The sequence below is a fragment of the Scyliorhinus torazame genome, chromosome 2 (genome assembly GCF_047496885.1).
Source record: "Scyliorhinus torazame isolate Kashiwa2021f chromosome 2, sScyTor2.1, whole genome shotgun sequence".
Classification (NCBI taxonomy): Eukaryota; Metazoa; Chordata; class Chondrichthyes; order Carcharhiniformes; family Scyliorhinidae; genus Scyliorhinus; species Scyliorhinus torazame.
In genome coordinates this window covers 199,170,584-199,195,438 of record NC_092708.1, presented here as the reverse complement: position 1 = coordinate 199,195,438, position 24,855 = coordinate 199,170,584, and the positions used below count along the sequence as shown (strand labels likewise).

At 46.3% G+C, this 24,855-nt stretch overlaps 1 protein-coding gene across 8 annotated transcripts in view; it reads left to right on the top strand.

The window, feature by feature from the left end:
* Positions 1 to 24,855, top strand: part of LOC140395077 (uncharacterized) — a 659,825-nt gene that overhangs the window by 433,550 nt on the left and 201,420 nt on the right. For 4 of the 8 annotated variants that reach the window (XM_072482504.1, XM_072482466.1, XM_072482458.1 and 1 more), the window contains 10 exons: positions 1,001 to 1,132; positions 2,933 to 3,064; positions 4,822 to 4,953; positions 6,754 to 6,885; positions 8,644 to 8,775; positions 12,048 to 12,179; positions 13,980 to 14,111; positions 15,897 to 16,028; positions 17,786 to 17,917; positions 23,586 to 23,717. In XM_072482504.1, coding sequence (XP_072338605.1) covers positions 1,001 to 1,132; positions 2,933 to 3,064; positions 4,822 to 4,953; positions 6,754 to 6,885; positions 8,644 to 8,775; positions 12,048 to 12,179; positions 13,980 to 14,111; positions 15,897 to 16,028; positions 17,786 to 17,917; positions 23,586 to 23,717 — 1,320 coding nt within the window. The remainder of the gene's footprint in view (positions 1 to 1,000; positions 1,133 to 2,932; positions 3,065 to 4,821; positions 4,954 to 6,753; positions 6,886 to 8,643; positions 8,776 to 12,047; positions 12,180 to 13,979; positions 14,112 to 15,896; positions 16,029 to 17,785; positions 17,918 to 23,585; positions 23,718 to 24,855) is intronic. The other 4 variants (XM_072482474.1, XM_072482492.1, XM_072482482.1 and 1 more) reach the window with 4 other exon arrangements.

Below are 24,855 nucleotides of genomic sequence, written 5' to 3'. Positions count from 1 at the left end.
TGGGAGAGGGGAGTGTGCAGAGGACCTGGGTGTCCTTGTGCACCAGTCGCTGAAGGTAAGCATGCAGGTGCAGCAGACGATAAAGAAGGCTAATGGTATGTTGCCGTTCATTCTGAGAGTGTTCGAGTACAGGAGCAGGGATGTGTTGCTGCAATTTTACAGGTTATGGGGGGAGAGCAGGATTAGGCTATTGTATTGGATGTTCAGCCATGATCGTGAGAAATGGTGGAGCAGGCTTGAAGGGCCAAAAGGCCTCCTCCTGCTGAAACCTTCTATGTATCTATGTATCTATATTCGTGAAGACACTGATATGCAGGGGGGCTCCGATATGCAGGGGGGCTCTGAAATGCAGGGGGGCTCTGATATGCAGGGGGGCTCTGATATGGGGGTGGTTTCTGATGGGAATCTCTGATGGCAGTGCCAGCAGTAATTGAATTGTGGGAGGAGCGGGGCCCTCCAATAGCCTTTGGGGGCTCCAATGTTAAATAAACACCCCCTTGACCCAGCACGAGATCCATCACGTCATGGCCAAGTTTAAATTACTCGCACCAATCAATGCCTGCGTGAATCCTGGCCGAGAGGGCTGGAGCATCATGAAGGTGCGGAGAATTCGGTGTCCTACCCGTCAATTGGATACAACTAGGTTCAAATGCACTGGAGCAACTCACCAAGGCTCCTTGAACAGTACCACCTAAAACACGAACCCTGCGACCAAGAAGGATAGGATTACAGATAATGGAAACACCACCAGCTGCAATTTTCTGTTTAAGCCACACACCAACAATATCCCTATTCCTTAATTATCTCTCAGTCAAAATCCAGGAATTCCCTTTTTAACAGCTCTGAAGGTGACCCTACAACACTTCATTACAGAAGGCTGCGTACCACAAACTTCCAAAAGGTAATTGGGGATAGACAAGAAATGCTGATTTTGGCAGTAGCACTCAGATCCATTTAACAAAATTATACAATACTCATTTCTTTCTACTTACCAATGCAGAAATATCAAGCAAGGCGACGAAGTATGGATTTGTCAAAATATGGCCCAAAATTAACAGCGTTTGGAAGTCCAGGAACTGACAGAGAGCAAGATAAAACTACCAAAATCTCCACAGAATCCACAGTTCCTCAGGTAATTATCAATGATCCTAAATCACAATCTGACTTTAATAAACCAATGGGGCAGTAGTGAACAAGCAGGAAGGGGTCAGTGACGGCTGTTCAAACCTGGAGGATTGGGAGAGGTGTGCAGTGATTTTCTGTTTGTCTGAATTGAATTTGATATGTCTGTTCGTGCAAGAAAATCACCGGAATTCAGATTGGGTTGCTTAGTGAGGCAGGCCATCTCTATGACCTGAGGGTGAACTGTGACGTGGATGCAGAGATCCTACAGCTTGATCTGGACAGGTTGGATGATTGGGCAAATCAATGGCAGATGCAGTATAATTTGGATAAGTGTGAGGTTATTCACTTTGGAAGCATAAACAGGAAGACAGACTACTACCTGAATGGTTGTAAATTTGGAGAGGGGAGTGTGCAGCGTGAGCTGGGTGTTCTTGTGCACCAGTCGCTGAAGATGAGCATGCAGGTGCAGCAGGCAGTAAAGAAGGCAATGGTATGTTGGCCTTCATTGCGATAGGGATCGAGTACAGGAGCAGGGATGTGTTGCTGCAATTATACAGGGCCTTGGTGAAGCCACACCTAGAATATTGTGTGCAGTTTTGGTCTCCTTCTCTGAAGAAGGATGTTCTTGCTCTGCAGGGAGTGCAGCGAAGGTTTACCAAGCTGATTCCAGGGGTGGCGGGACTGTCATATGAGGAGAGATTGACTAGGTTAGGATTGTTCTCGCTGGAGTTCAGAAGTATGAGGGAGGATCTCAAAGAGACTTATAAAATTCTATCCGGACTAGACATGGTAGATGCAGGAAAGATGTTCCCGATGGTGGATGTGTCCAGAACCAGAGGTCACAGTCTGAGTATTCAGCGTAAACAATTTCGGACAGAGATGAGGAGACATGTCTCGACCCAAAGAGTGGTGAGCCTGTGGAATTTATTCCCAAAGGTAGTAGTTGATGCTAAAACATTGAATATATTCAAGAGGCGGCTAGATGTAGCAGTTGGGGCGGATGTGATCAAAGGTTATGGGGAGAAAGCAGGATTAGGCTATTGAGTTGGATGATCAGCCATGATCATGATAAATGGCGGAGCAGGCTTCAACGGCCAAAAGGCCTCCTTCTGCTCCTACCTTCTATGTATCTATGTATCCATGTATCTATATTCGTGGAGACACTGATATGCAGGGGGATGTCCGATATGGGGGTAGTTTCTGATGGGGATCTCTGATGGGAGTGTCAGCAGTAATTGAATTGTGGGAGGAGCGGGACCCTCCAATAGCCTTTGGGGGCTCCAACGTTAAATAAACACCCCCTTGACCCAGCGCGAGGTCCATCGCGTCATGGCCACATTTAAATTACTAGCACCAATCTATGCCTGCGTGAATACCGGCCGAGAGGGCTGGAGCATCATGAAGGTGCGGAGAATTCAGTGTCCTACTCGTCAATTGAATACAACTAGGTTCAAATGCATTGGAACAACTCACCACGGCTCCCTGAACAGCACCACCTAAAACACGACCCCTGCAAACAAGTAGGGTAGGGTTACAGATGAATGGAAACACCACCAGCTGCAATTCTATGTTCAAGCCTCACACCAACAATATCCCTGTTCCTTAATTATCTCTCAGTCAAAATCGAGGGATTCCCTCCCTAACAGCTCTGAAGGTGGCCCGATAACACATTATTACAAGAAGGCTGCTCACCCCAAACTTCTAAAAGGTAATCGGAGATAGACAATAAATGCTGACAATGGCAGTAGAACTCGGATCCATTTAACAAAGTTATACAATAATCATATCTTTCTATTTACCAATACAGAAATATTCAGCAAGGCGACTAAGTATGGATTTGTCAAAATATGGCACAAAATTAACAGTGTCTGTAAGTCCAGAAACTGACACAGAGCAAGATGAAACTACAGAAATCTCCACAGAATCCACAGTTCCTCAGGTAATTATCAATGATCCTAAATCACAACCTGACTTTAATAAACAATGGGGCAGTAGTGAACAAGCAGGAAGGGGTCAGTGACGGCTGTTTAAACCTGGAGGATTGGGAGAGGTGTGCAGTGATTTTCTATTTGTCTGAATTGAATTTGGTATGTCTGTTCGTGCAAGAAAATCACCGGAATTCAGATTGGGTAGCTTCGTGACCATCTTCCATTGCTGACCAGTATTTAAGGAAATCTCCACGACTGCAAATATAATTTCTTTGTCTAAACAACTTCATAATTTTAAAGGACTCTATACAGTGTTCCGCATCTTAGGCAGCATTCTCCGTTTGGGAGACTATTGTTCTCCCGAATCACCCTTGCTCTGCACTAACGCAAGGAACAGCATCCAGGAGCGATTCACTCTTGTTTGCCGTGCAAATGTACATCTGGCAATGAGTTCCTGGGATGCCGTTCCGAATCCTGTTATCGAGCTGCCATTTTGAGCGGGTGGCCCGATACCATGGTCCAGTGGCTGTCGCCACCCTTCCCCACAAATCATTTCCTGCTCCCCGCCCCGCTGACAAGCAAAGGCATCTTCCCCCTCACCTGGGGAATTGATGGGTTACCCAACCTCCCCCCACACACACACACAGCGTGCCCACATAAACATCTAGGAGAAAAGTGTTTTCACTACCTCTTTTTCTCAGCAGCAAGCAGGTACCTGCTTTTGGTGTGGTGATGACCTGTCAATCATATATCGATGTTTAAAAGCATTGTGATTACTTCTCAGCAGAGTACCTCAGATACATTTAAGTGTGAAGGGAAATGAAAACAAGCAACCCAGACAGCTGGCTGACTGGAAGCTATTACCCTGTCCATTACAGCCGACCAAAAGCTATTTCTCTTAAAAGTGAATGGAAGCCTCGCAGGTCACAGGGTCTGAAGCAGTTTAAAGCCTTGTCATGTGTTTTAACTTTCTATGAAGTAACAGCAGCTGCTTTCAACACTCCTGCCTGAGGCACAGGTGTAAGGGACAGGTCAGTGAAAAAGCAGTGATTTTTCACTGTTTCTGCCTGGATTGCTTGTTACCTTCCAGGGGGATAACTAATGAGGGGGGTGTCTCTTATATATGGGGGGGGGGAGTCTCTGACATGCAGGGGGGCTCTGACATGGGGGTGGTTTCTGATGGGGATCTATGATGGGAGTGTCAGCAGTAATTGAATTGTGGAAGGAACGGGGCCCTACTTTGGGGGCACCAACATTAAAAACATACCCTCTTGACACAACGTGAGCTCCATCGTGTCACGCCGACGTATAAAAATATTTGCACCAATCTATGCCTGTGTGAATCCCAGCCGAGAGGGCTGCAGCATCATGAAGATGTGGAGAGTCCGTTGTCCGGCCCGTTATTTTGATGTAAATGGGTTCAAATGCACTGGAGCAACTCACCAAGGCTCCTTGAACAGCACCTCCAAAAACATGACCCCTGCTACCAAGAAGGATAGGGTTACAGATGAATGGAAACACCACCATCTGCAATTCTCTGTTCAACCCACACACCAACGATATCCATTCCTTAGTGATCACTCAGTAAAAATCCAGGAATTCTCTTCCCAACATCTCTGAAGGGACAACACATCATTACAGACGGCTGCTCATCACAAATTTCCAAAAGGTTATCGGAGATAGACAATAAATGCTGATTTTGGCAGCAACACTCAGATCCATTCAACAAAATTGAACAATAATCATTTCTTTCTATTTACCAATACAGAAATATCCAGCAAGGCGACGAAGTATGGATTTGTCAAAACATGGCCCAACATTAACAGCGTTTGTGAGTCCAGAAACTGCCACAGACCAAGATAAAACTACAGAAATCTCCACAGAATCCACAGTTCCTCAGGTAATTATCAATGATCCTCAATCACAACCTGACTTTAATAAACCAATGGGGCAGCGGTCAACAAGCAGGAAGGGGTCAGTGACGGCTGTTCAAACCTGGAGGATTGGGAGAGGTGTGCAGTGATTTTCTGTTTGTCTGAATTGAATTTGATATGTCTGTTCGTGCAAGAAAATCACCGGAATTCAGATTGGGTTGCTTAGTGAGGCAGGCCATCTCTATGACCTGAGGGTGAACTGTGACGTGGATGCAGAGATCCTACAGCTTGATCTGGACAGGTTGGATGATTGGGCAAATCAATGGCAGATGCAGTATAATTTGGATAAGTGTGAGGTTATTCACTTTGGAAGCATAAACAGGAAGACAGACTACTACCTGAATGGTTGTAAATTTGGAGAGGGGAGTGTGCAGCGTGAGCTGGGTGTTCTTGTGCACCAGTCGCTGAAGATGAGCATGCAGGTGCAGCAGGCAGTAAAGAAGGCAATGGTATGTTGGCCTTCATTGCGATAGGGATCGAGTACAGGAGCAGGGATGTGTTGCTGCAATTATACAGGGCCTTGGTGAAGCCACACCTAGAATATTGTGTGCAGTTTTGGTCTCCTTCTCTGAAGAAGGATGTTCTTGCTCTGGAGGGAGTGCAGCGAAGGTTTACCAAGCTGATTCCAGGGGTGGCGGGACTGTCATATGAGGAGAGATTGACTAGGTTAGGATTGTTCTCGCTGGAGTTCAGAAGTATGAGGGAGGATCTCAAAGAGACTTATAAAATTCTATCCGGACTAGACATGGTAGATGCAGGAAAGATGTTCCCGATGGTGGATGTGTCCAGAACCAGAGGTCACAGTCTGAGTATTCAGCGTAAACAATTTCGGACAGAGATGAGGAGACATGTCTCGACCCAAAGAGTGGTGAGCCTGTGGAATTTATTCCCAAAGGTAGTAGTTGATGCTAAAACATTGAATATATTCAAGAGGCGGCTAGATGTAGCAGTTGGGGCGGATGTGATCAAAGGTTATGGGGAGAAAGCAGGATTAGGCTATTGAGTTGGATGATCAGCCATGATCATGATAAATGGCGGAGCAGGCTTCAACGGCCAAAAGGCCTCCTTCTGCTCCTACCTTCTATGTATCTATGTATCCGTGTATCTATATTCGTGGAGACACTGATATGCAGGGGGATGTCCGATATGGGGGTAGTTTCTGATGGGGATCTCTGATGGGAGTGTCAGCAGTAATTGAATTGTGGGAGGAGCGGGACCCTCCAATAGCCTTTGGGGGCTCCAACGTTAAATAAACACCCCCTTGACCCAGCGCGAGGTCCATCGCGTCATGGCCACATTTAAATTACTAGCACCAATCTATGCCTGCGTGAATACCGGCCGAGAGGGCTGGAGCATCATGAAGGTGCGGAGAATTCAGTGTCCTACTCGTCAATTGAATACAACTAGGTTCAAATGCATTGGAACAACTCACCACGGCTCCCTGAACAGCACCACCTAAAACACGACCCCTGCAAACAAGTAGGGTAGGGTTACAGATGAATGGAAACACCACCAGCTGCAATTCTATGTTCAAGCCTCACACCAACAATATCCCTGTTCCTTAATTATCTCTCAGTCAAAATCGAGGGATTCCCTCCCTAACAGCTCTGAAGGTGGCCCGATAACACATTATTACAAGAAGGCTGCTCACCCCAAACTTCTAAAAGGTAATCGGAGATAGACAATAAATGCTGACAATGGCAGTAGAACTCGGATCCATTTAACAAAGTTATACAATAATCATATCTTTCTATTTACCAATACAGAAATATTCAGCAAGGCGACTAAGTATGGATTTGTCAAAATATGGCACAAAATTAACAGTGTCTGTAAGTCCAGAAACTGACACAGAGCAAGATGAAACTACAGAAATCTCCACAGACTCCACAGTTCCTCAGGTAATTATCAATGATCCTAAATCACAACCTGACTTTAATAAACAATGGGGCAGTAGTGAACAAGCAGGAAGGGGTCAGTGACGGCTGTTTAAACCTGGAGGATTGGGAGAGGTGTGCAGTGATTTTCTATTTGTCTGAATTGAATTTGGTATGTCTGTTCGTGCAAGAAAATCACCGGAATTCAGATTGGGTAGCTTCGTGACCATCTTCCATTGCTGACCAGTATTTAAGGAAATCTCCACGACTGCAAATATAATTTCTTTGTCTAAACAACTTCATAATTTTAAAGGACTCTATACAGTGTTCCGCATCTTAGGCAGCATTCTCCGTTTGGGAGACTATTGTTCTCCCGAATCACCCTTGCTCTGCACTAACGCAAGGAACAGCATCCAGGAGCGATTCACTCTTGTTTGCCGTGCAAATGTACATCTGGCAATGAGTTCCTGGGATGCCGTTCCGAATCCTGTTATCGAGCTGCCATTTTGAGCGGGTGGCCCGATACCATGGTCCAGTGGCTGTCGCCACCCTTCCCCACAAATCATTTCCTGCTCCCCGCCCCGCTGACAAGCAAAGGCATCTTCCCCCTCACCTGGGGAATTGATGGGTTACCCAACCTCCCCCCACACACACACACAGCGTGCCCACATAAACATCTAGGAGAAAAGTGTTTTCACTACCTCTTTTTCTCAGCAGCAAGCAGGTACCTGCTTTTGGTGTGGTGATGACCTGTCAATCATATATCGATGTTTAAAAGCATTGTGATTACTTCTCAGCAGAGTACCTCAGATACATTTAAGTGTGAAGGGAAATGAAAACAAGCAACCCAGACAGCTGGCTGACTGGAAGCTATTACCCTGTCCATTACAGCCGACCAAAAGCTATTTCTCTTAAAAGTGAATGGAAGCCTCGCAGGTCACAGGGTCTGAAGCAGTTTAAAGCCTTGTCATGTGTTTTAACTTTCTATGAAGTAACAGCAGCTGCTTTCAACACTCCTGCCTGAGGCACAGGTGTAAGGGACAGGTCAGTGAAAAAGCAGTGATTTTTCACTGTTTCTGCCTGGATTGCTTGTTACCTTCCAGGGGGATAACTAATGAGGGGGGTGTCTCTTATATATGGGGGGGGGGGAGTCTCTGACATGCAGGGGGGCTCTGACATGGGGGTGGTTTCTGATGGGGATCTATGATGGGAGTGTCAGCAGTAATTGAATTGTGGAAGGAACGGGGCCCTACTTTGGGGGCACCAACATTAAAAACATACCCTCTTGACACAACGTGAGCTCCATCGCGTCACGCCGACGTATAAAAATATTTGCACCAATCTATGCCTGTGTGAATCCCAGCCGAGAGGGCTGCAGCATCATGAAGATGTGGAGAGTCCGGTGTCCGGCCCGTTATTTTGATGTAAATGGGTTCAAATGCACTGGAGCAACTCACCAAGGCTCCTTGAACAGCACCTCCTAAAACATGACCCCTGCTACCAAGAAGGATAGGGTTACAGATGAATGGAAACACCACCATCTGCAATTCTCTGTTCAACCCACACACCAACGATATCCATTCCTTAGTGATCACTCAGTAAAAATCCAGGAATTCTCTTCCCAACATCTCTGAAGGGACAACACATCATTACAGACGGCTGCTCATCACAAATTTCCAAAAGGTTATCGGAGATAGACAATAAATGCTGATTTTGGCAGCAACACTCAGATCCATTCAACAAAATTGAACAATAATCATTTCTTTCTATTTACCAATACAGAAATATCCAGCAAGGCGACGAAGTATGGATTTGTCAAAACATGGCCCAACATTAACAGCGTTTGTGAGTCCAGAAACTGCCACAGACCAAGATAAAACTACAGAAATCTCCACAGAATCCACAGTTCCTCAGGTAATTATCAATGATCCTCAATCACAACCTGACTTTAATAAACCAATGGGGCAGCGGTCAACAAGCATGAAGGGGTCAGTGACGGCTGTTCAAACCTGGAGGATTGGGAGAGGTGTGCAGTGGTTTTCTGCTTGTCTGAATTGAATTTGGTATGTCTGTTTGTGTGAGAAAATCACCTGAATTCAGATTGGATTGCTTAGTGACCATCTTACATTGCTGATCAGTATTTCAGGTCATCTCCACGACCGGATCTATCATTTCTATGTTTAAGCGACTTATAAGTTTTAAAGGCCTCTATTATATTGTTCTGCATCTTGGGCAGGATTCTCCGTTTGGGAGACTATTGTTCTTCCACCGGTGTAGAATCAAGCTTGCTCTACACCAACCTAAGGAGCGGCATCCAGGAGCGATTCACCCTCGTTTGCCATGCAAATTTACATCTGGCAGGAAACACCTGGGATGCCATTCCGCATCATTTTATGGAGCTGCCATTTTGAGTGGGTGGCCTGATACAATGGTCCGGCAGCTGGCCACTGCCCTACCACACAAGGCAAATCCTATCCCGCGCCCTGCTGACAGGTAGAGGCATCTTCCCCCTCACCTGGGGAATTAATGGATCACCCCCAACCCCCCATAGCATGCACACATACACATCTCGGAGATAAGTGCTTACACTTCCTCTTTTTCTCAGCAGAAAGCACTTATCTGCTTTTCATGTGGTGATGTCCTATCAATCATATATAGAGGTTTAGAAACATTGTGATAACTTCTCAGTACCGCAGATACATTTAAGCCTAAAAGGAAATGAAAACAAGCAACCCAGACCCCAAACTGTCGGGAAGCTACTAACCTGCCAGTTACAGCCTACCAAAAGCTTTTTCTCTTGAAAGTGAATGGAAGTCTCGCAGTTCATAGGGTCTGAGGGAGTATAAAGCCTTGTGATGTGTTTTGGCTTTCTATAAAGTAACAACAGTAACGTGCAACACTTGCGACTAACTCACAGGTATAAGGGACAGTTATGTGAAAAAGCAATGATTCTTCACTGTTTCTGCCTGGACTGCTCGTTTGCTTCCAGGCGGCTTGACTGACGGCGGCGTGCCTCTGATATATGGGGGAGGGGTCTGATATACAGGGAGGTCTCTGATATGCATTGGGGCTCTCTGATATGGGGGGGGCTTGCAGGGGACACTAATAGTTTCCATAGATATGTGAAGAGAAAGAGATTGGCAACGACAATGTAGGACCCCTATAGGCAGAAACAGGAGAATGCATAATACGTGACAAAACAAATGGCTGAGCAATTGAATACATACTTTGGTTCTGTCTTCACAAAAGGGGACATAAATCAGATACCAGAAATGTTGGAGAATGAAAGGTTTAGTGAGAGGGAAGAACTGAGGGAGATTAATATTAGTAGAGAAATGGTGCTGGGAAAATTGATGGGATTGAAAGCGGATAAATCCCCAGGGCCTGAGAATCTGCATCCCAGAGTGCTTAAGGAGGTGGCTCTGGAAATAGTGGATGCATTGATGGTCATCTTCCGGGATTCTATAGACTCTGGAACAGTCCCTGTAGATTGGAGGGCAGCTGATGTCACTCCAATATTCAAAAAGGGAGGTAGAGAGAAAAAAGTAAATAATAGACCAGTAAGCCTAACATCGGTAATCAAGGACTTTATAGTGGAACATTTAGAAAGCAGTGGCAGGATCAGTCAGAGTCAGCATGGATTTATGAAGGGAAAATCATGCTTGACAAATCTGTTGGAATTCTTTGAAGATGTAAACAGTACAGTGGACAAGGGGGAGCCAGTTGATGTGGTATGTTGGACTTTCAGAAGGCGATTGACAAAGTCCGCATAAGAGATTCTTGTGCAAAATTAAAGCGCATAAGATTGGGGGAGGTATATTGAGGTGGTTAGAAAACTGATTGGCAGAGAGGAAACAAAGAGTAGGAATTAATGGGTCCTTTTCAAATTGGCAGACAGTAACTACTGAGATGCCACAGGGATCAGTGCTGGGACCCCAGCTATTCACAATATATATTAATGATTTGGATGAGGGAACAAAATGTAACATCTCAAAGTTTGTAGCTGATACCAAGTTGGGTGGGAGGGTGAACTGTGACGAGGATGCAGAGATCCTACAGCATGATCTGGACAGGTTGGGCGATTGGGCAAATCAATGGCAGATGCAGTATAATTTGGAAAAATGTGAGGTTATTCATATTGGTATCAAAAACAGGAAGGTAGAATACTTCCTGAATAGTTGTGAATTGGGAGAGGGGAGTGTGCAGAGGACCTGGGTGTCCTTGTGCACCAGTCGCTGAAGGTAAGCATGCAGGTGCAGCAGACGGTAAAGAAGGTTAATGGTATGTTGCCGTTCATTCTGAGAGTGTTCGAGTACAGGAGCAGGGATGTGTTGCTGCAATTATACAGGTTATGGGGGGAAAGCAGAATTAGGCTATTGTATTGGATGTTCAGCCATGATCGTGAGAAATGGTGGAGCAGGCTTGAAGGGCCAAAAGGCCTCCTCCTGCTGCAACCTTCTATGTATCTATGTATCTATATTCGTGAAGACACTGATATGCAGGGGGGCTCTGAAATGCAGGGGGGCTCTGAAATGCAGGGGGGCTCTGATATGCAGGGGGGCTCTGATATGGGGGTGGTTTCTGATGGGGATCTCTGATGGAAGTGTCAGCAGTAATTGAATTGTGGGAGGAGCGGGGCTCTCCAATAGCCTTTGGGGGCTCCAATGTTAAATAAACACCCCCTTGACCCAGCACGAGATCCATCACGTCATGGCCAAGTTTAAATTACTCGCACCAATCAATGCCGGCGTGAATCCTGGCCGAGAGGGCTGGAGCATCATGAAGGTGCGGAGAATTCGGTGTCCTACCCGTCAATTGGATACAACTAGGTTCAAATGCACTGGAGCAACTCACCAAGGCTCCTTGAACAGTACCACCTAAAACACGAACCCTGCGACCAAGAAGGATAGGATTACAGATAATGGAAACACCACCAGCTGCAATTTTCTGTTTAAGCCACACACCAACAATATCCCTATTCCTTAATTATCTCTCAGTCAAAATCCAGGAATTCCCTTTTTAACAGCTCTGAAGGTGACCCTAAAACACTTCATTACAGAAGGCTGCGTACCACAAACTTCCAAAAGGTAATTGGGGATAGACAAGAAATGCTGATTTTGGCAGTAGCACTCAGATCCATTTAACAAAATTATACAATACTCATTTCTTTCTACTTACCAATGCAGAAATATCAAGCAAGGCGACGAAGTATGGATTTGTCAAAATATGGCCCAAAATTAACAGCGTTTGTGAGTCCAGAAACTGACAGAGAGCAAGATAAAACTACCAAAATCACCACAGAATCCACAGTTCTTCAGGTAATTATCAATGATCCTAAATCACAATCTGACTTTAATAAACCAATGGGCCAGTAGTGAACAAGCAGGAAGGGGTCAGTGACGGCTGTTCAAACCTGGAGGATTGGGAGAGGTGTGCAGTGATTTTCTGTTTGTCTGAATTGAATTTGATATGTCTGTTCGTGCAAGAAAATCACCGGAATTCAGATTGGGTTGCTTAGTGAGGCAGGCCATCTCTATGACCTGAGGGTGAACTGTGACGTGGATGCAGAGATCCTACAGCTTGATCTGGACAGGTTGGATGATTGGGCAAATCAATGGCAGATGCAGTATAATTTGGATAAGTGTGAGGTTATTCACTTTGGAAGCATAAACAGGAAGACAGACTACTACCTGAATGGTTGTAAATTTGGAGAGGGGAGTGTGCAGCGTGAGCTGGGTGTTCTTGTGCACCAGTCGCTGAAGATGAGCATGCAGGTGCAGCAGGCAGTAAAGAAGGCAATGGTATGTTGGCCTTCATTGCGATAGGGATCGAGTACAGGAGCAGGGATGTGTTGCTGCAATTATACAGGGCCTTGGTGAAGCCACACCTAGAATATTGTGTGCAGTTTTGGTCTCCTTCTCTGAAGAAGGATGTTCTTGCTCTGCAGGGAGTGCAGCGAAGGTTTACCAAGCTGATTCCAGGGGTGGCGGGACTGTCATATGAGGAGAGATTGACTAGGTTAGGATTGTTCTCGCTGGAGTTCAGAAGTATGAGGGAGGATCTCAAAGAGACTTATAAAATTCTATCCGGACTAGACATGGTAGATGCAGGAAAGATGTTCCCGATGGTGGATGTGTCCAGAACCAGAGGTCACAGTCTGAGTATTCAGCGTAAACAATTTCGGACAGAGATGAGGAGACATGTCTCGACCCAAAGAGTGGTGAGCCTGTGGAATTTATTCCCAAAGGTAGTAGTTGATGCTAAAACATTGAATATATTCAAGAGGCGGCTAGATGTAGCAGTTGGGGCGGATGTGATCAAAGGTTATGGGGAGAAAGCAGGATTAGGCTATTGAGTTGGATGATCAGCCATGATCATGATAAATGGCGGAGCAGGCTTCAACGGCCAAAAGGCCTCCTTCTGCTCCTACCTTCTATGTATCTATGTATCCATGTATCTATATTCGTGGAGACACTGATATGCAGGGGGATGTCCGATATGGGGGTAGTTTCTGATGGGGATCTCTGATGGGAGTGTCAGCAGTAATTGAATTGTGGGAGGAGCGGGACCCTCCAATAGCCTTTGGGGGCTCCAACGTTAAATAAACACCCCCTTGACCCAGCGCGAGGTCCATCGCGTCATGGCCACATTTAAATTACTAGCACCAATCTATGCCTGCGTGAATACCGGCCGAGAGGGCTGGAGCATCATGAAGGTGCGGAGAATTCAGTGTCCTACTCGTCAATTGAATACAACTAGGTTCAAATGCATTGGAACAACTCACCACGGCTCCCTGAACAGCACCACCTAAAACACGACCCCTGCAAACAAGTAGGGTAGGGCTACAGATGAATGGAAACACCACCAGCTGCAATTCTATGTTCAAGCCTCACACCAACAATATCCCTGTTCCTTAATTATCTCTCAGTCAAAATCGAGGGATTCCCTCCCTAACAGCTCTGAAGGTGGCCCGATAACACATTATTACAAGAAGGCTGCTCACCCCAAACTTCTAAAAGGTAATCGGAGATAGACAATAAATGCTGACAATGGCAGTAGAACTCGGATCCATTTAACAAAGTTATACAATAATCATATCTTTCTATTTACCAATACAGAAATATTCAGCAAGGCGACTAAGTATGGATTTGTCAAAATATGGCACAAAATTAACAGTGTCTGTAAGTCCAGAAACTGACACAGAGCAAGATGAAACTACAGAAATCTCCACAGACTCCACAGTTCCTCAGGTAATTATCAATGATCCTAAATCACAACCTGACTTTAATAAATCAATGGGACAGTAGTGAACAAGCAGGAAGTGGTCAGTGACGGCTGTTTAAACCTGGAGGATTGGGAGAGGTGTGCAGTGATTTTCTATTTGTCTGAATTGAATATGGTATGTCTGTTCGTGCAAGAAAATCACCGGAATTCAGATTGGGTTGCTTAGTGACCATCTTCCATTGCTGACCAGTATTTCAGGTAATCTCCACGACTGCAAATATAATTTCTATGTCTAAACGACTTCATAATTTTAAAGGACTCTATACAGTGTTCCGCATCTTAGGCAGCATTCTCCGTTTGGGAGACTATTGTTCTCCCGAATCACCCTTGCTCTGCACTAACGCAAGGAACAGCATCCAGGAGCGATTCACTCTTGTTTGCCGTGCAAATGTACATCTGGCAATGAGCTCCTGGGATGCCGTTCTGAATCCTGTTATCGAGCTGCCATTTTGAGCGGGTGGCCCAATACCATGGTCCAGTGGCTGTCGCCACCCTTCCCCACAAGTCATATCCTGCTCCCCGCCCCGCTGACAAGCAGAGGCATCTTCCCCCTCACCTGGGGAATTGATGGGTTACCCAGTCCCCCCCCCCCCCCCCCCCCCCCCCACCCACACACACACACACACACACAGCGTGCCCACATAAACATCTAGGAGAAAAGTGATTTCACTTCCTCTTTTTCTCAGCAGCAAGCAGGTACCTGCTTTTGGTGTGGTGATGACCTGTCAATCATATATCAATGTTTAAAGGCATTGTGATTACTTCTCAGCAGAGTACCTCAGATACATTTCAGTGTGAAGGGAAATGAAAACAAGCAACCCAGACAGCTGGCTGACTGGAAGCTATTACCCTGTCCATTACAGCCGACCAAAAGCTATTTCTCTTAAAAGTGAATGGAAGCCTCGCAGGTCACAGGGTCTGAAGCAGTTTAAAGCCTTGTCATATGTTTTAACTTTCTATGAAGTAACAGCAGCTGCTTTCAACACTCCTGCCTGAGGCACAGGTGTAAGGGACAGGTCAGTGAAGAAGCAGTGATTTTTCACTGTTTCTGCCTGGATTGCTTGTTACCTTCCTTGGGGATGACTAATGAGGGGATGGTGTCTCTTATATATGGGGGGGGTCTCTGACATGCAGGGGGGCTCTGACATGGGGGTGGTTTCTGATGGGGATCTATGATGGGAGTGTCAGCAGTAATTGAATTGTGGAAGGAACGGGGCCCTCCTTTGGGGGCACCAACGTTAAAAACATACCCTCTTGACACAACGTGAGCTCCATCGCGTCACGTCGACATATAAAAATATTTGCACCAATCTATGCCTGTGTGAATCCCAGCCGAGAGGGCTGCAGCATCATGAAGATGTGGAGAGTCCGGTGTCCGGCCCGTTATTTTGATGTAAATGGGTCCAAATGCACTGGAGCAACTCACCAAGGCTCCTTGAACAGCACCTCCTAAAACATGACCCCTGCTGCCAAGAAGGATAGGGTTACAGATGAATGGAAACACCACCATCTGCAACTCTCTGTTCAACCCACACACCAACGATATCCATTCCTTAGTGATCACTCAGTCAAAATCCAGGAATTCCCTTCCCAACATCTCTGAAGGGACAACACATCATTACAGACGGCTGCTCATCACAAATTTCCAAAAGGTTATCGGAGATAGACAATAAATGCTGATTTTGGCAGCAACACTCAGATCCATTTCACAAAATTGGACAATAATCATTTCTTTCTATTTACCAATACAGAAATATCCAGCAAGGCGACGAAGTATGGATTTGTCAAAATATGGCCCAAACTTAACAGCGTTTGTGAGTCCAGAAACTGCCACAGAGCAAGATAAAACTACAGAAATCTCCACAGAATCCACAGTTCCTCAGGTAATTATCAATGATCCTCAATCACAACCTGACTTTAATAAACCAATGGGGCAGCGGTCAACAAGCAGGAAGGGGTCAGTGACGGCTGTTCAAACCTGGAGGATTGGGAGAGGTGTGCAGTGGTTTTCTGCTTGTCTGAATTGAATTTGGTATGTCTGTTTGTGTGAGAAAATCACCTGAATTCAGATTGGATTGCTTCGTGACCATCTTACATTGCTGATCAGTATTTCAGGTCATCTCCATGACTGCAAATATAATTTCTATGTCTAAACGACTTCATAATTTTAAAGGACTCTATACAGTGTTCCGCATCTTAGGCAGCATTTTCCGTTTGGGAGACTATTGTTCTCCCGAATCACCCTTGCTCTGCACTAACGCAAGGAACAGCATCCAGGAGCGATTCACTCTTGTTTGCCGTGCAAATGTACATCTGGCAATGAGCTCCTGGGATGCCGTTCCGAATCCTGTTATCGAGCTGCCATTTTGAGCGGGTGGCCCAATACCATGGTCCAGTGGCTGTCGCCACCCTTCCCCACAAGTCATATCCTGCTCCCCGCCCTGCTGACAAGCAGAGGCATCTTCCCCCTCACCTGGGGAATTGATGGGTTACCCACCCCCCCACACACACACACACAGCGTGCCCACATAAACATCTAGGAGAAAAGTGTTTTCACTTCCTCTTTTTCTCAGCCGAAAGCAGGTACCTGCTTTTGGTGTGGTGATGACCTGTCAATCATATATCGATGTTTAAAAGCATTGTGATTACTTCTCAGCAGAGTACTTCAGATACACTTAAGTGTGAAGGGAAATGAAAACAAGCAACCCAGACAGCTGGCTGACTGGAAGCTATTACCCTGTCCATTACCGCCGACCAAAAGCTATTTCTCTTAAAAGTGAATGGAAGTCTCGCAGGTCACAGGGTCTGAAGGAGTTTAAAGCCTTGTCATGTGTTTTAACTTTCTTTGAAGTAACAGCAGCTGCTTTCAACACTCCTGCCTGAGGCACAGGTGTAAGGGACAGGTCAGTGAAGAAGCAGTGATTTTTCACTGTTTCTGCCTGGATTGCTTGTTACCTTCCAGGGGGATGACTAATGAGGGGGGGTGTCTCTTATATATGGGGGGGGGGGTCTCTGACATGCAGGGGGGCTCTGACATGGGGGTGGTTTCTGATGGGGATCTATGATGGGAGTGTCAGCAGTAATTGAATTGTGGAAGGAACGGGGCCCTCCTTTGGGGGCACCAACGTTAAAAACATACCCTCTTGACACAACGTGAGCTCCATCGCGTCACGTCGACATATAAAAATATTTGCACCAATCTATGCCTGTGTGAATCCCAGCCGAGAGGGCTGCAGCATCATGAAGATGTGGAGAGTCCGGTGTCCGGCCCGTTATTTTGATGTAAATGGGTTCAAATGCACTGGAGCAACTCACCAAGGCTCCTTGAACAGCACCTCCTAAAACATGACCCCTGCTACCAAGAAGGATAGGGTTACAGATGAATGGAAACACCACCATCTGCAATTCTCTGTTCAACCCACACACCAACGATATCCATTCCTTAGTGATCACTCAGTCAAAATCCAGGAATTCCCTTCCCAACATCTCTGAAGGGACAACACATCATTACAGACGGCTGCTCATCACAAATTTCCAAAAGGTTATCGGAGATAGACAATAAATGCTGATTTTGGCAGCAACACTCAGATCCATTCAACAAAATTGAACAATAATCATTTCTTTCTATTTACCAATACAGAAATATACAGCAAGGCGACGAAGTATGGATTTGTCAAAATATGGCCCAAACCTAACAGCGTTTGTGAGTCCAGAAATTGACACAGAGCAAGATAAAACTACAGAAATCTCCACAGAATCCACAGTTCCTCAGGTAATTATCAATGATCCTCAATCACAACCTGACTTTAATAAACCAATGGGGCAGCGGTCAACAAGCAGGAAGGGGTCAGTGATGGCTGTTCAAACCTGGAGGATTGGGAGAGGTGTGCAGTGGTTTTCTGCTTGTCTGAATTGAATTTGGTATGTCTGTTTGTGTGAGAAAATCACCTGAATTCAGATTGGATTGCTTAGTGACCATCTTACATTGCTGATCAGTATTTCAGGGCATCTCCTCGACTGGATCTATCATTTCTATGTCTAAGCGACTTAATATTTTTAAAGGCCCCTATTACATCATTCTGCATCTTGGGCAGCATTCTCCGTGTAGGAGACTATTGTTCTTCCACCGCTGTAGAATCACTCATGCTCTGCACCAACACAAGGAGCTGCATCCAGGAGCGATTCACCCTCGTTTGCCATGCAAATTTACACCTGGCAGGACGCTCCTGGGATACCATTCCAAATCGCGTTATCGAGCTGCCATTTTGAGTGGGTGGCCTGATACCATGGTCTGGCGGCTGTCCACCGCCCTACCACACAAGTATAATCCTGCCCTCCGCCCAGCTGACAAGAAGAGGCACCTGCCCCCTCACCTGGGGAATTGATGTGTCACCCCCACCCCCAACAGCAAGCACACATGCACATCTAGGAGATAAGTGCTTACACTTCCTCTTTTTCTCGGCAGAAAGCATTTAACTGCTTTTGATGTGGTGATGAGCTGTCAATCAAATACAGATGTTCATGACTATTGTGATAACTTCTCAGCAGATACATTCAAGCTTAAAAGTAAATGGATACAAGCAACCCAGACGCCTAGCTATCAGAAAACTATTAACCTGCCCACTACAGCCTACCAAAAGCTTTTTCTCTTGAAAGTGAATGGAAGTCTCGCAGTTCATAGGGTCTGGACAAAGAACAAAGAACAAAAAAAAGTACAGCACAGGAACAGGCCCTTCGGCCCTTCACGCCTGCACCGACCATGCTGCCCGTCTCATCTAAGATCTTCTACACTTCCGGGGTCCGTATCCCTCTATTCCCATTCTATTCATGTGTTTGTCAAAATGCCCCTTAAACGTCACTATCGTCCATGCTTCCACCACCTCCTCCGGCAGTGAGTTTCAGGCACCCACTACCCTCTGTGTAAAATACTTGCCTCGTACATCTCCTCTAAACATTTCCCCTTACACCTTAAATCTATGCCTCCTAGTAATTGACCCCTCTACCCTTGGAAACAGTCTCTGGCTATCCACACTGTGTATGCCGCTCATAATTTTGTAGACCTCTATCAGGTCTCCCCTCAACCTCCGTCGCCCAGTGAGAAAAAAACAAGTTTATTCAACCTCTCCTCACAGCTAATGCCCTCCATACCAAGAAACATCCTGGTGAATCTCTTCTGCACCCTTTCTAAAGCCTCCACATCCTTCTGGTAGTGTGGCAACCAGAATTGAACACTATACTCCCAAGTGTGGCCTAAATAAGGTGCTATACAGCTGCAACATGACTTGCCAATTTTTATACTCAATTCCCCGGCAATGAAGGCAAGCATGCCGTATGCCTTCTTGACTACCTTCTCCACCAGTGTTGCCCCTTTCAGTGACCTGTGGACCTGTAAACCTAGATCTCTCTGACTGTCAATACTCTTGAGGGTTCTACCATTCACTGTATATTCCCTACCTGTATTAGACCTTCCAAAATGCATTACCTCACATTTGTCTGGATTAAACTCCATCTATCATTACTCCGCCCAAGTCTCCAAACAATCTAAACTCTGCTCTATCCTCTGACAGTCCTCATCACTATCCGCAATTCCACCAACATTTGTGTCGTCCGCAAACTTACTAATCAGACCAGTTACATTTCCTCCAAATCGTTTATATATACTATGAACAGCAAAGGTCCCAGCACTGATCCCTGCAGAACACCACTAGTCACAGCCCTCCAATCAGAAAAGCACCCTTCCATTGCTACTCTCTGCCTTCTATGACCTAGCCAGTTCTGTATCCATCTTGTCAGCTCACCTTTGATCCCATTTGACTTCACCTTTTGTACCAGTCTGCCATGGGGGACCTTGTCAAAGGCCTTTCTGAAGTCCATGTAGACAACATCCACTGCCCTACCTTTATCAATGATTTTTGTGACCTCCTCGAAAAACTCTATCAAGTTAGTAAACTGAGGGAGTATAAAGCCTTGTGATGTGTTTTGGCTTTCTATCAAGTAACAGCAATAGCTTTCAACACTTCCGACAGAGGCACAGGTATAAGGGACTGATATATGAAAAAGCAATGATTTTTCACTGTTTCTGCCTGGACTGCTCGTTTGCTTCCAGGCGGGGTGACTGATGGCAGGGTGCCTCTGATAGTCTGATATGTATTGGGGCTCTCTGATATCAGGGGGCTCTCTGATATGTGGTGGGCTTGCAAGGAATATAAACACTGGCACTAAGAGTTTCTATAGATATGTGACGAGAAAGAGATTGGTAATGAGAAATGTAGGCCCCCTACAGACAGAAACAGAGGAATGCATAATAAGGGACAAAGAAATGGCTGAGTAATTGAATACATACTTTGGTCTGTCTTCACAAAAGAGGACACAAATCAGATCCCAGAAATGTTGGAGATTGAAAGGTTTTGAGGGAGGGAAGTACTGAGAGAGATCAATATTAGTAGAGAAATGGTGCTGGGAAAACTGATGGGATTGAAGTCGGATAAATCCCCAGGACCTGAGAATCTGCATCCCAGAGTGCTTAAGGAGGTGGCTCTGGAAATAGTGGATGCATTGGTGGTCATCTTCCGGGATTCTATAGACTCTGGAACAGTCCCTGCAGATTGGAGGGCAGCTGATGTCACTCCAATATTCAATAAGGGAGGTAGAGAGAAAACAGGGAATTATAGACCAGTAAGACTAACATCGGTAGTGGGAAAATTCTTGAAACGCTATCAAGGAATTTATAGTGGAACATTTAGAAAGCAGTGGCAGGATCAGTCAGAATCAGCATGGATTTATGAAGGGAAAATCATGCTTGACAAATCTGTTGGAATTCTTTGAAGATGTAACCAGTACAGTGGACAAGGGGGAGCCAGTCGATGTGGTATGTTTGGACATTCAGAAGGCATTTAACAAAGTCCCGCAGAAGAGATTATTGTGCAAAATTAAAGCGCATGGGATTGGGGAGGTGTATTGAGGTGGATAGAAAACTGATTGGCTGAGAGGAAACAAAGAGTAGCAATTAATGGGACCTTTTCATATTGGCAGGCAGTAACTAGTGAGGTACACAGGGATTGATGCTGGGACCCCAGGTATCCACAATATATATTAATGATTTGTAGAGGGAACAAAATGTAACATCTCAAAGTTTACAGATGGTACCAAGTTGGGTGGGAGGGTGAATTTTGACGAGGATGCAGGGACCCTACAGCATGATCTGGACAGGTTGGCCGAGTGGCCAAATCAATGGCAGATGCAGTGGATGCTATTCTCCCCCCCCCCCACGCCGGGTGGGAGAATTACCAGGGCGCCGCGCGAATCGCGCCACGCTGCCCCGACCCCCGCAAGCGATTCTCCCACCCCCCCACCCCGGAAACCAGCGGCGCGCGATTCGCACATGGCCGCTCGGAGAACCGGCGGGCGGCGATTCTCCGGCCCGGATGGGCCGAGCGGCCGCTACGACATGACAGGTTCCCACCGGCGCCATCCACCCCTGGTCGCTGCCGGCAGGAACTCTGCGGGAACGCTGGGGGGCGGCCTGTGGGGCTGGGAGGGGTGGCCTCCGATGAGGTCTGGCCCGTGATCAGGGCCCACCGATCGGCGGGCCGGCCTCTCCCCCCCCCCCGGGATACCTCCTTCTGCGCGTGGCCCCAGAACACTGGCGCCATGTTGGTGATGGGCCGGCGTGCGTAAGACGTTCCCTACATGCGCAGGTTGGCGCGGTGCCCATTTGGCGCCGCAAACTGACGCTGGAGCGGCGTGTACCGCTCCAGTGCCGTGCTGGTCCCCTGTGGGGGCCAGGATAGGTTGTGCCGGGGCCCTGTTCGCGCCGTCGTGAAACGCTTGGCCTCCATATCGGAGAATCGCCCTCAGTATACTTTGGATAAATGTGAGGGTGTTCACTTTGGAAGCAAAAACAGGAAGGTAGATTACTACCTGAACGGTTGTAAATTGGGAGAGGGGAGTGTGCAGCGGGACCTGGGTGTTCTTGTGCACCATTCGCAACGGTAAGAATGCAGGTGCAGCAGGCAGTAAAGAAGGCTAATGGTATGTTGGCCTTCATTGCGATAGGGTTCGAGTACAGAAGCAGGGATGTGTTGCTGCAATTATACAGGGCCTTGGTGAGGCTAAACCTAGAATATTGTGTGCAGTTTTGGTCTCCTTTTCTGAGGAAGGATGTTCTTGCTCTCGAGGGAGTGCAATGAAGGTTTACCAGACTGATTCCAGGGATGGCAAGACTGCCATGAAAATGAAAATGGCTTATTGTCACGAGTAGGCTTCAAAGAAGTTACTGTGAAAAGCCCCTAGTCGCCACATTCCGGCGCCTGTTCGGGGAGGCTGGTACGGGAATCGAACTGTGCTGCTGGCTTGCCTTGGTCTGCTTTAAAAGCCAGCAATTTAGCCTAGTGTGCTAAACCAGCCATATGAGGAGAGATTGACTAGATTAGGATTGTTCTCTCTGGAGTTCAGAAGAATGAGGGGGGATTGCACAGAGACTTATAAAATTCTAACAGGACTAGACAGGGTAGATGCAGGAAAGATGTTCCCGATGGTGGGTGTGTCCAGAACCAGGGGTCACAGTCTGAGGATTCAGGGTAAATCATTTCGGACAGAGATGAGGAGACATGTCTTGACCCAAAGAGTGGTGAGCCTGTGGAATTCATTCCCACAGGTAGTAGTTGATGCTAAAACATTGAATATATTCAAGAGGTGGCTAGATATAGCACTTGGGGCGGATGGGATTAAAGGTTATGGGGAGAAAGCAGGATTAGGCTATTGAATTGGATGTTCAGCCATGATCGTGATAAACGGCGGAGCAGGCTTGAAGGGCCAAAAGGCCTCCTCCTGCTCCTACCTTCTTTGTATCAATGTATCTATATTTGTGGAGACACTGATATGCAGGGATATCTCTGATATGCAGGGGGGCTCTGATATGGGGGTGGTTTCTGATGGGGATCTCTGACGGGAGGCACCAACGTTAAATACACCCCCCCTTGTCCCAGCACGAGGTCCATCACATCAGGGTCAGGTTTAAATTACTTGCACCAATCTCTGCCTGTATGAATGCTGGCCGAGGGGGCTGGAGCATCATGAATTGGATACAACTACGTTCAAATGCACTGGAGCAACTCATCAAATCTCCTTGAACAGCACCTCCTAAAACACGACCCCTGCTACCAAGAAGTTACAGATGAATGGAAACACCACCAGCTGCAAATCTCTGTTCAAGCTTCACACCAACGATATCCCTGTTCCTTAATTACCTCTCAGTCAAAATCCAGGGATTCCCTTCCTAACAAATCTGAAGGTGACAACACATCATTTCAAGAAGGTTGCTCATCCCAAATTTCCAAATGGTAATCGGAGATAGACAATAAATGTTGATTTTGGCAGCAACACTCAGATCCATTTCACAAAATTGAACAATAATCGCATCTTTCTCTTCACCATTGCAGAAATATACAGCAAGGCGACCAAGTATCGATTTGTCAAAATATGGTCCACATTTAACAGCATTTGTCAGTCCAGAAACTGCCACAGAGCAAGATAAAACCACAGAAATCTCCACAGAATCCACAGTTCCTCAGGTAATTATCAATGATCCTCAATCACAATCTGACTTTAATAAACCAATGGGGCAGTAGTGAACAAGCAGGAAGGAGTCAGTGACGGCTGTTCAAACCTGGAGGATTGGGAGAGGTGTGCAGTGATTTTATGCTTGTCTGAATTGAATTTTGAATATATGTTTGTGCTAGAAAACCATTTGAATTCAGGTTGGGTTGCTTAGTGACCATCTTACATTGCTGACCAGTATTTCAGGTCATCTCCACAACAGTAAATATAATTTCGATGTCAAAGGAACTTCATAATTTTAAAGGACTCTATTACATCATTCAGTGTCTTGGGCAGGATTCTCCGTTTGGGAGATTATTATTCTCCCAGCGCTGTAGAATCACTCTTGCTCTGCGCCGCACATGGAGCAGCATCCAGGAGCAATCCATTCTCGTTTGTCATGGAAATTTACATCTGGCAGGGAGCTCCTGTGATGCCGTTCTCAATCTCGTTATCGAGCTGCTATTTCGAGTGGGTCGCCCGATACCATGGTCCAGCGGCTGGCCGCCACCCTGCCCCACAAGGCAAATCCTGCCTCCTGCCCTGCTAACATGTATTGGCATCTTCCCGCTCACCTGGGGAATTGATGGGTCACCCCACCCCCACAGCAGGCCCACATAACCATCTTGGAGAAAAGTGTTTTCACTTCCTCTTTTTCTCAGCAGATAGCACATAACTGCTTTTGGTGTGGTGATGACCTGTCAATCACATAGAGATGTTTATAAGCATTGTGATAACTTCTCAGCAGAGTACCTCAGATACATTTAAGCATGAAAAGAAATGAAAACAAGCAACCCAGACACCTGTCTGTCTGGAAGCTATTACCCTGTCCATTACAGCCTACCAAAAGCTATTTCTCTTAAAAGTGAATGGAAGCCTCACAGGTCAACGAGTCTGAGGGAGTTTAAAGCGTTGTGATGTGTTTTGACTTTCTATGAAGTAACAGCAGCTGCTTTCAACACTCCTGCCTGAGGCACAGGTGTAAGGGACAGGTAAGTGAAAAAGCAGTGAGTTTTCACTGTTTCTGCCTGGCCTGCTCGTTACCTTCCAGGGTGATGACTATTGAGGGGGGGGGGGGGCGTCTCTTATATATGGGGTGTGGGTCTCTGACAT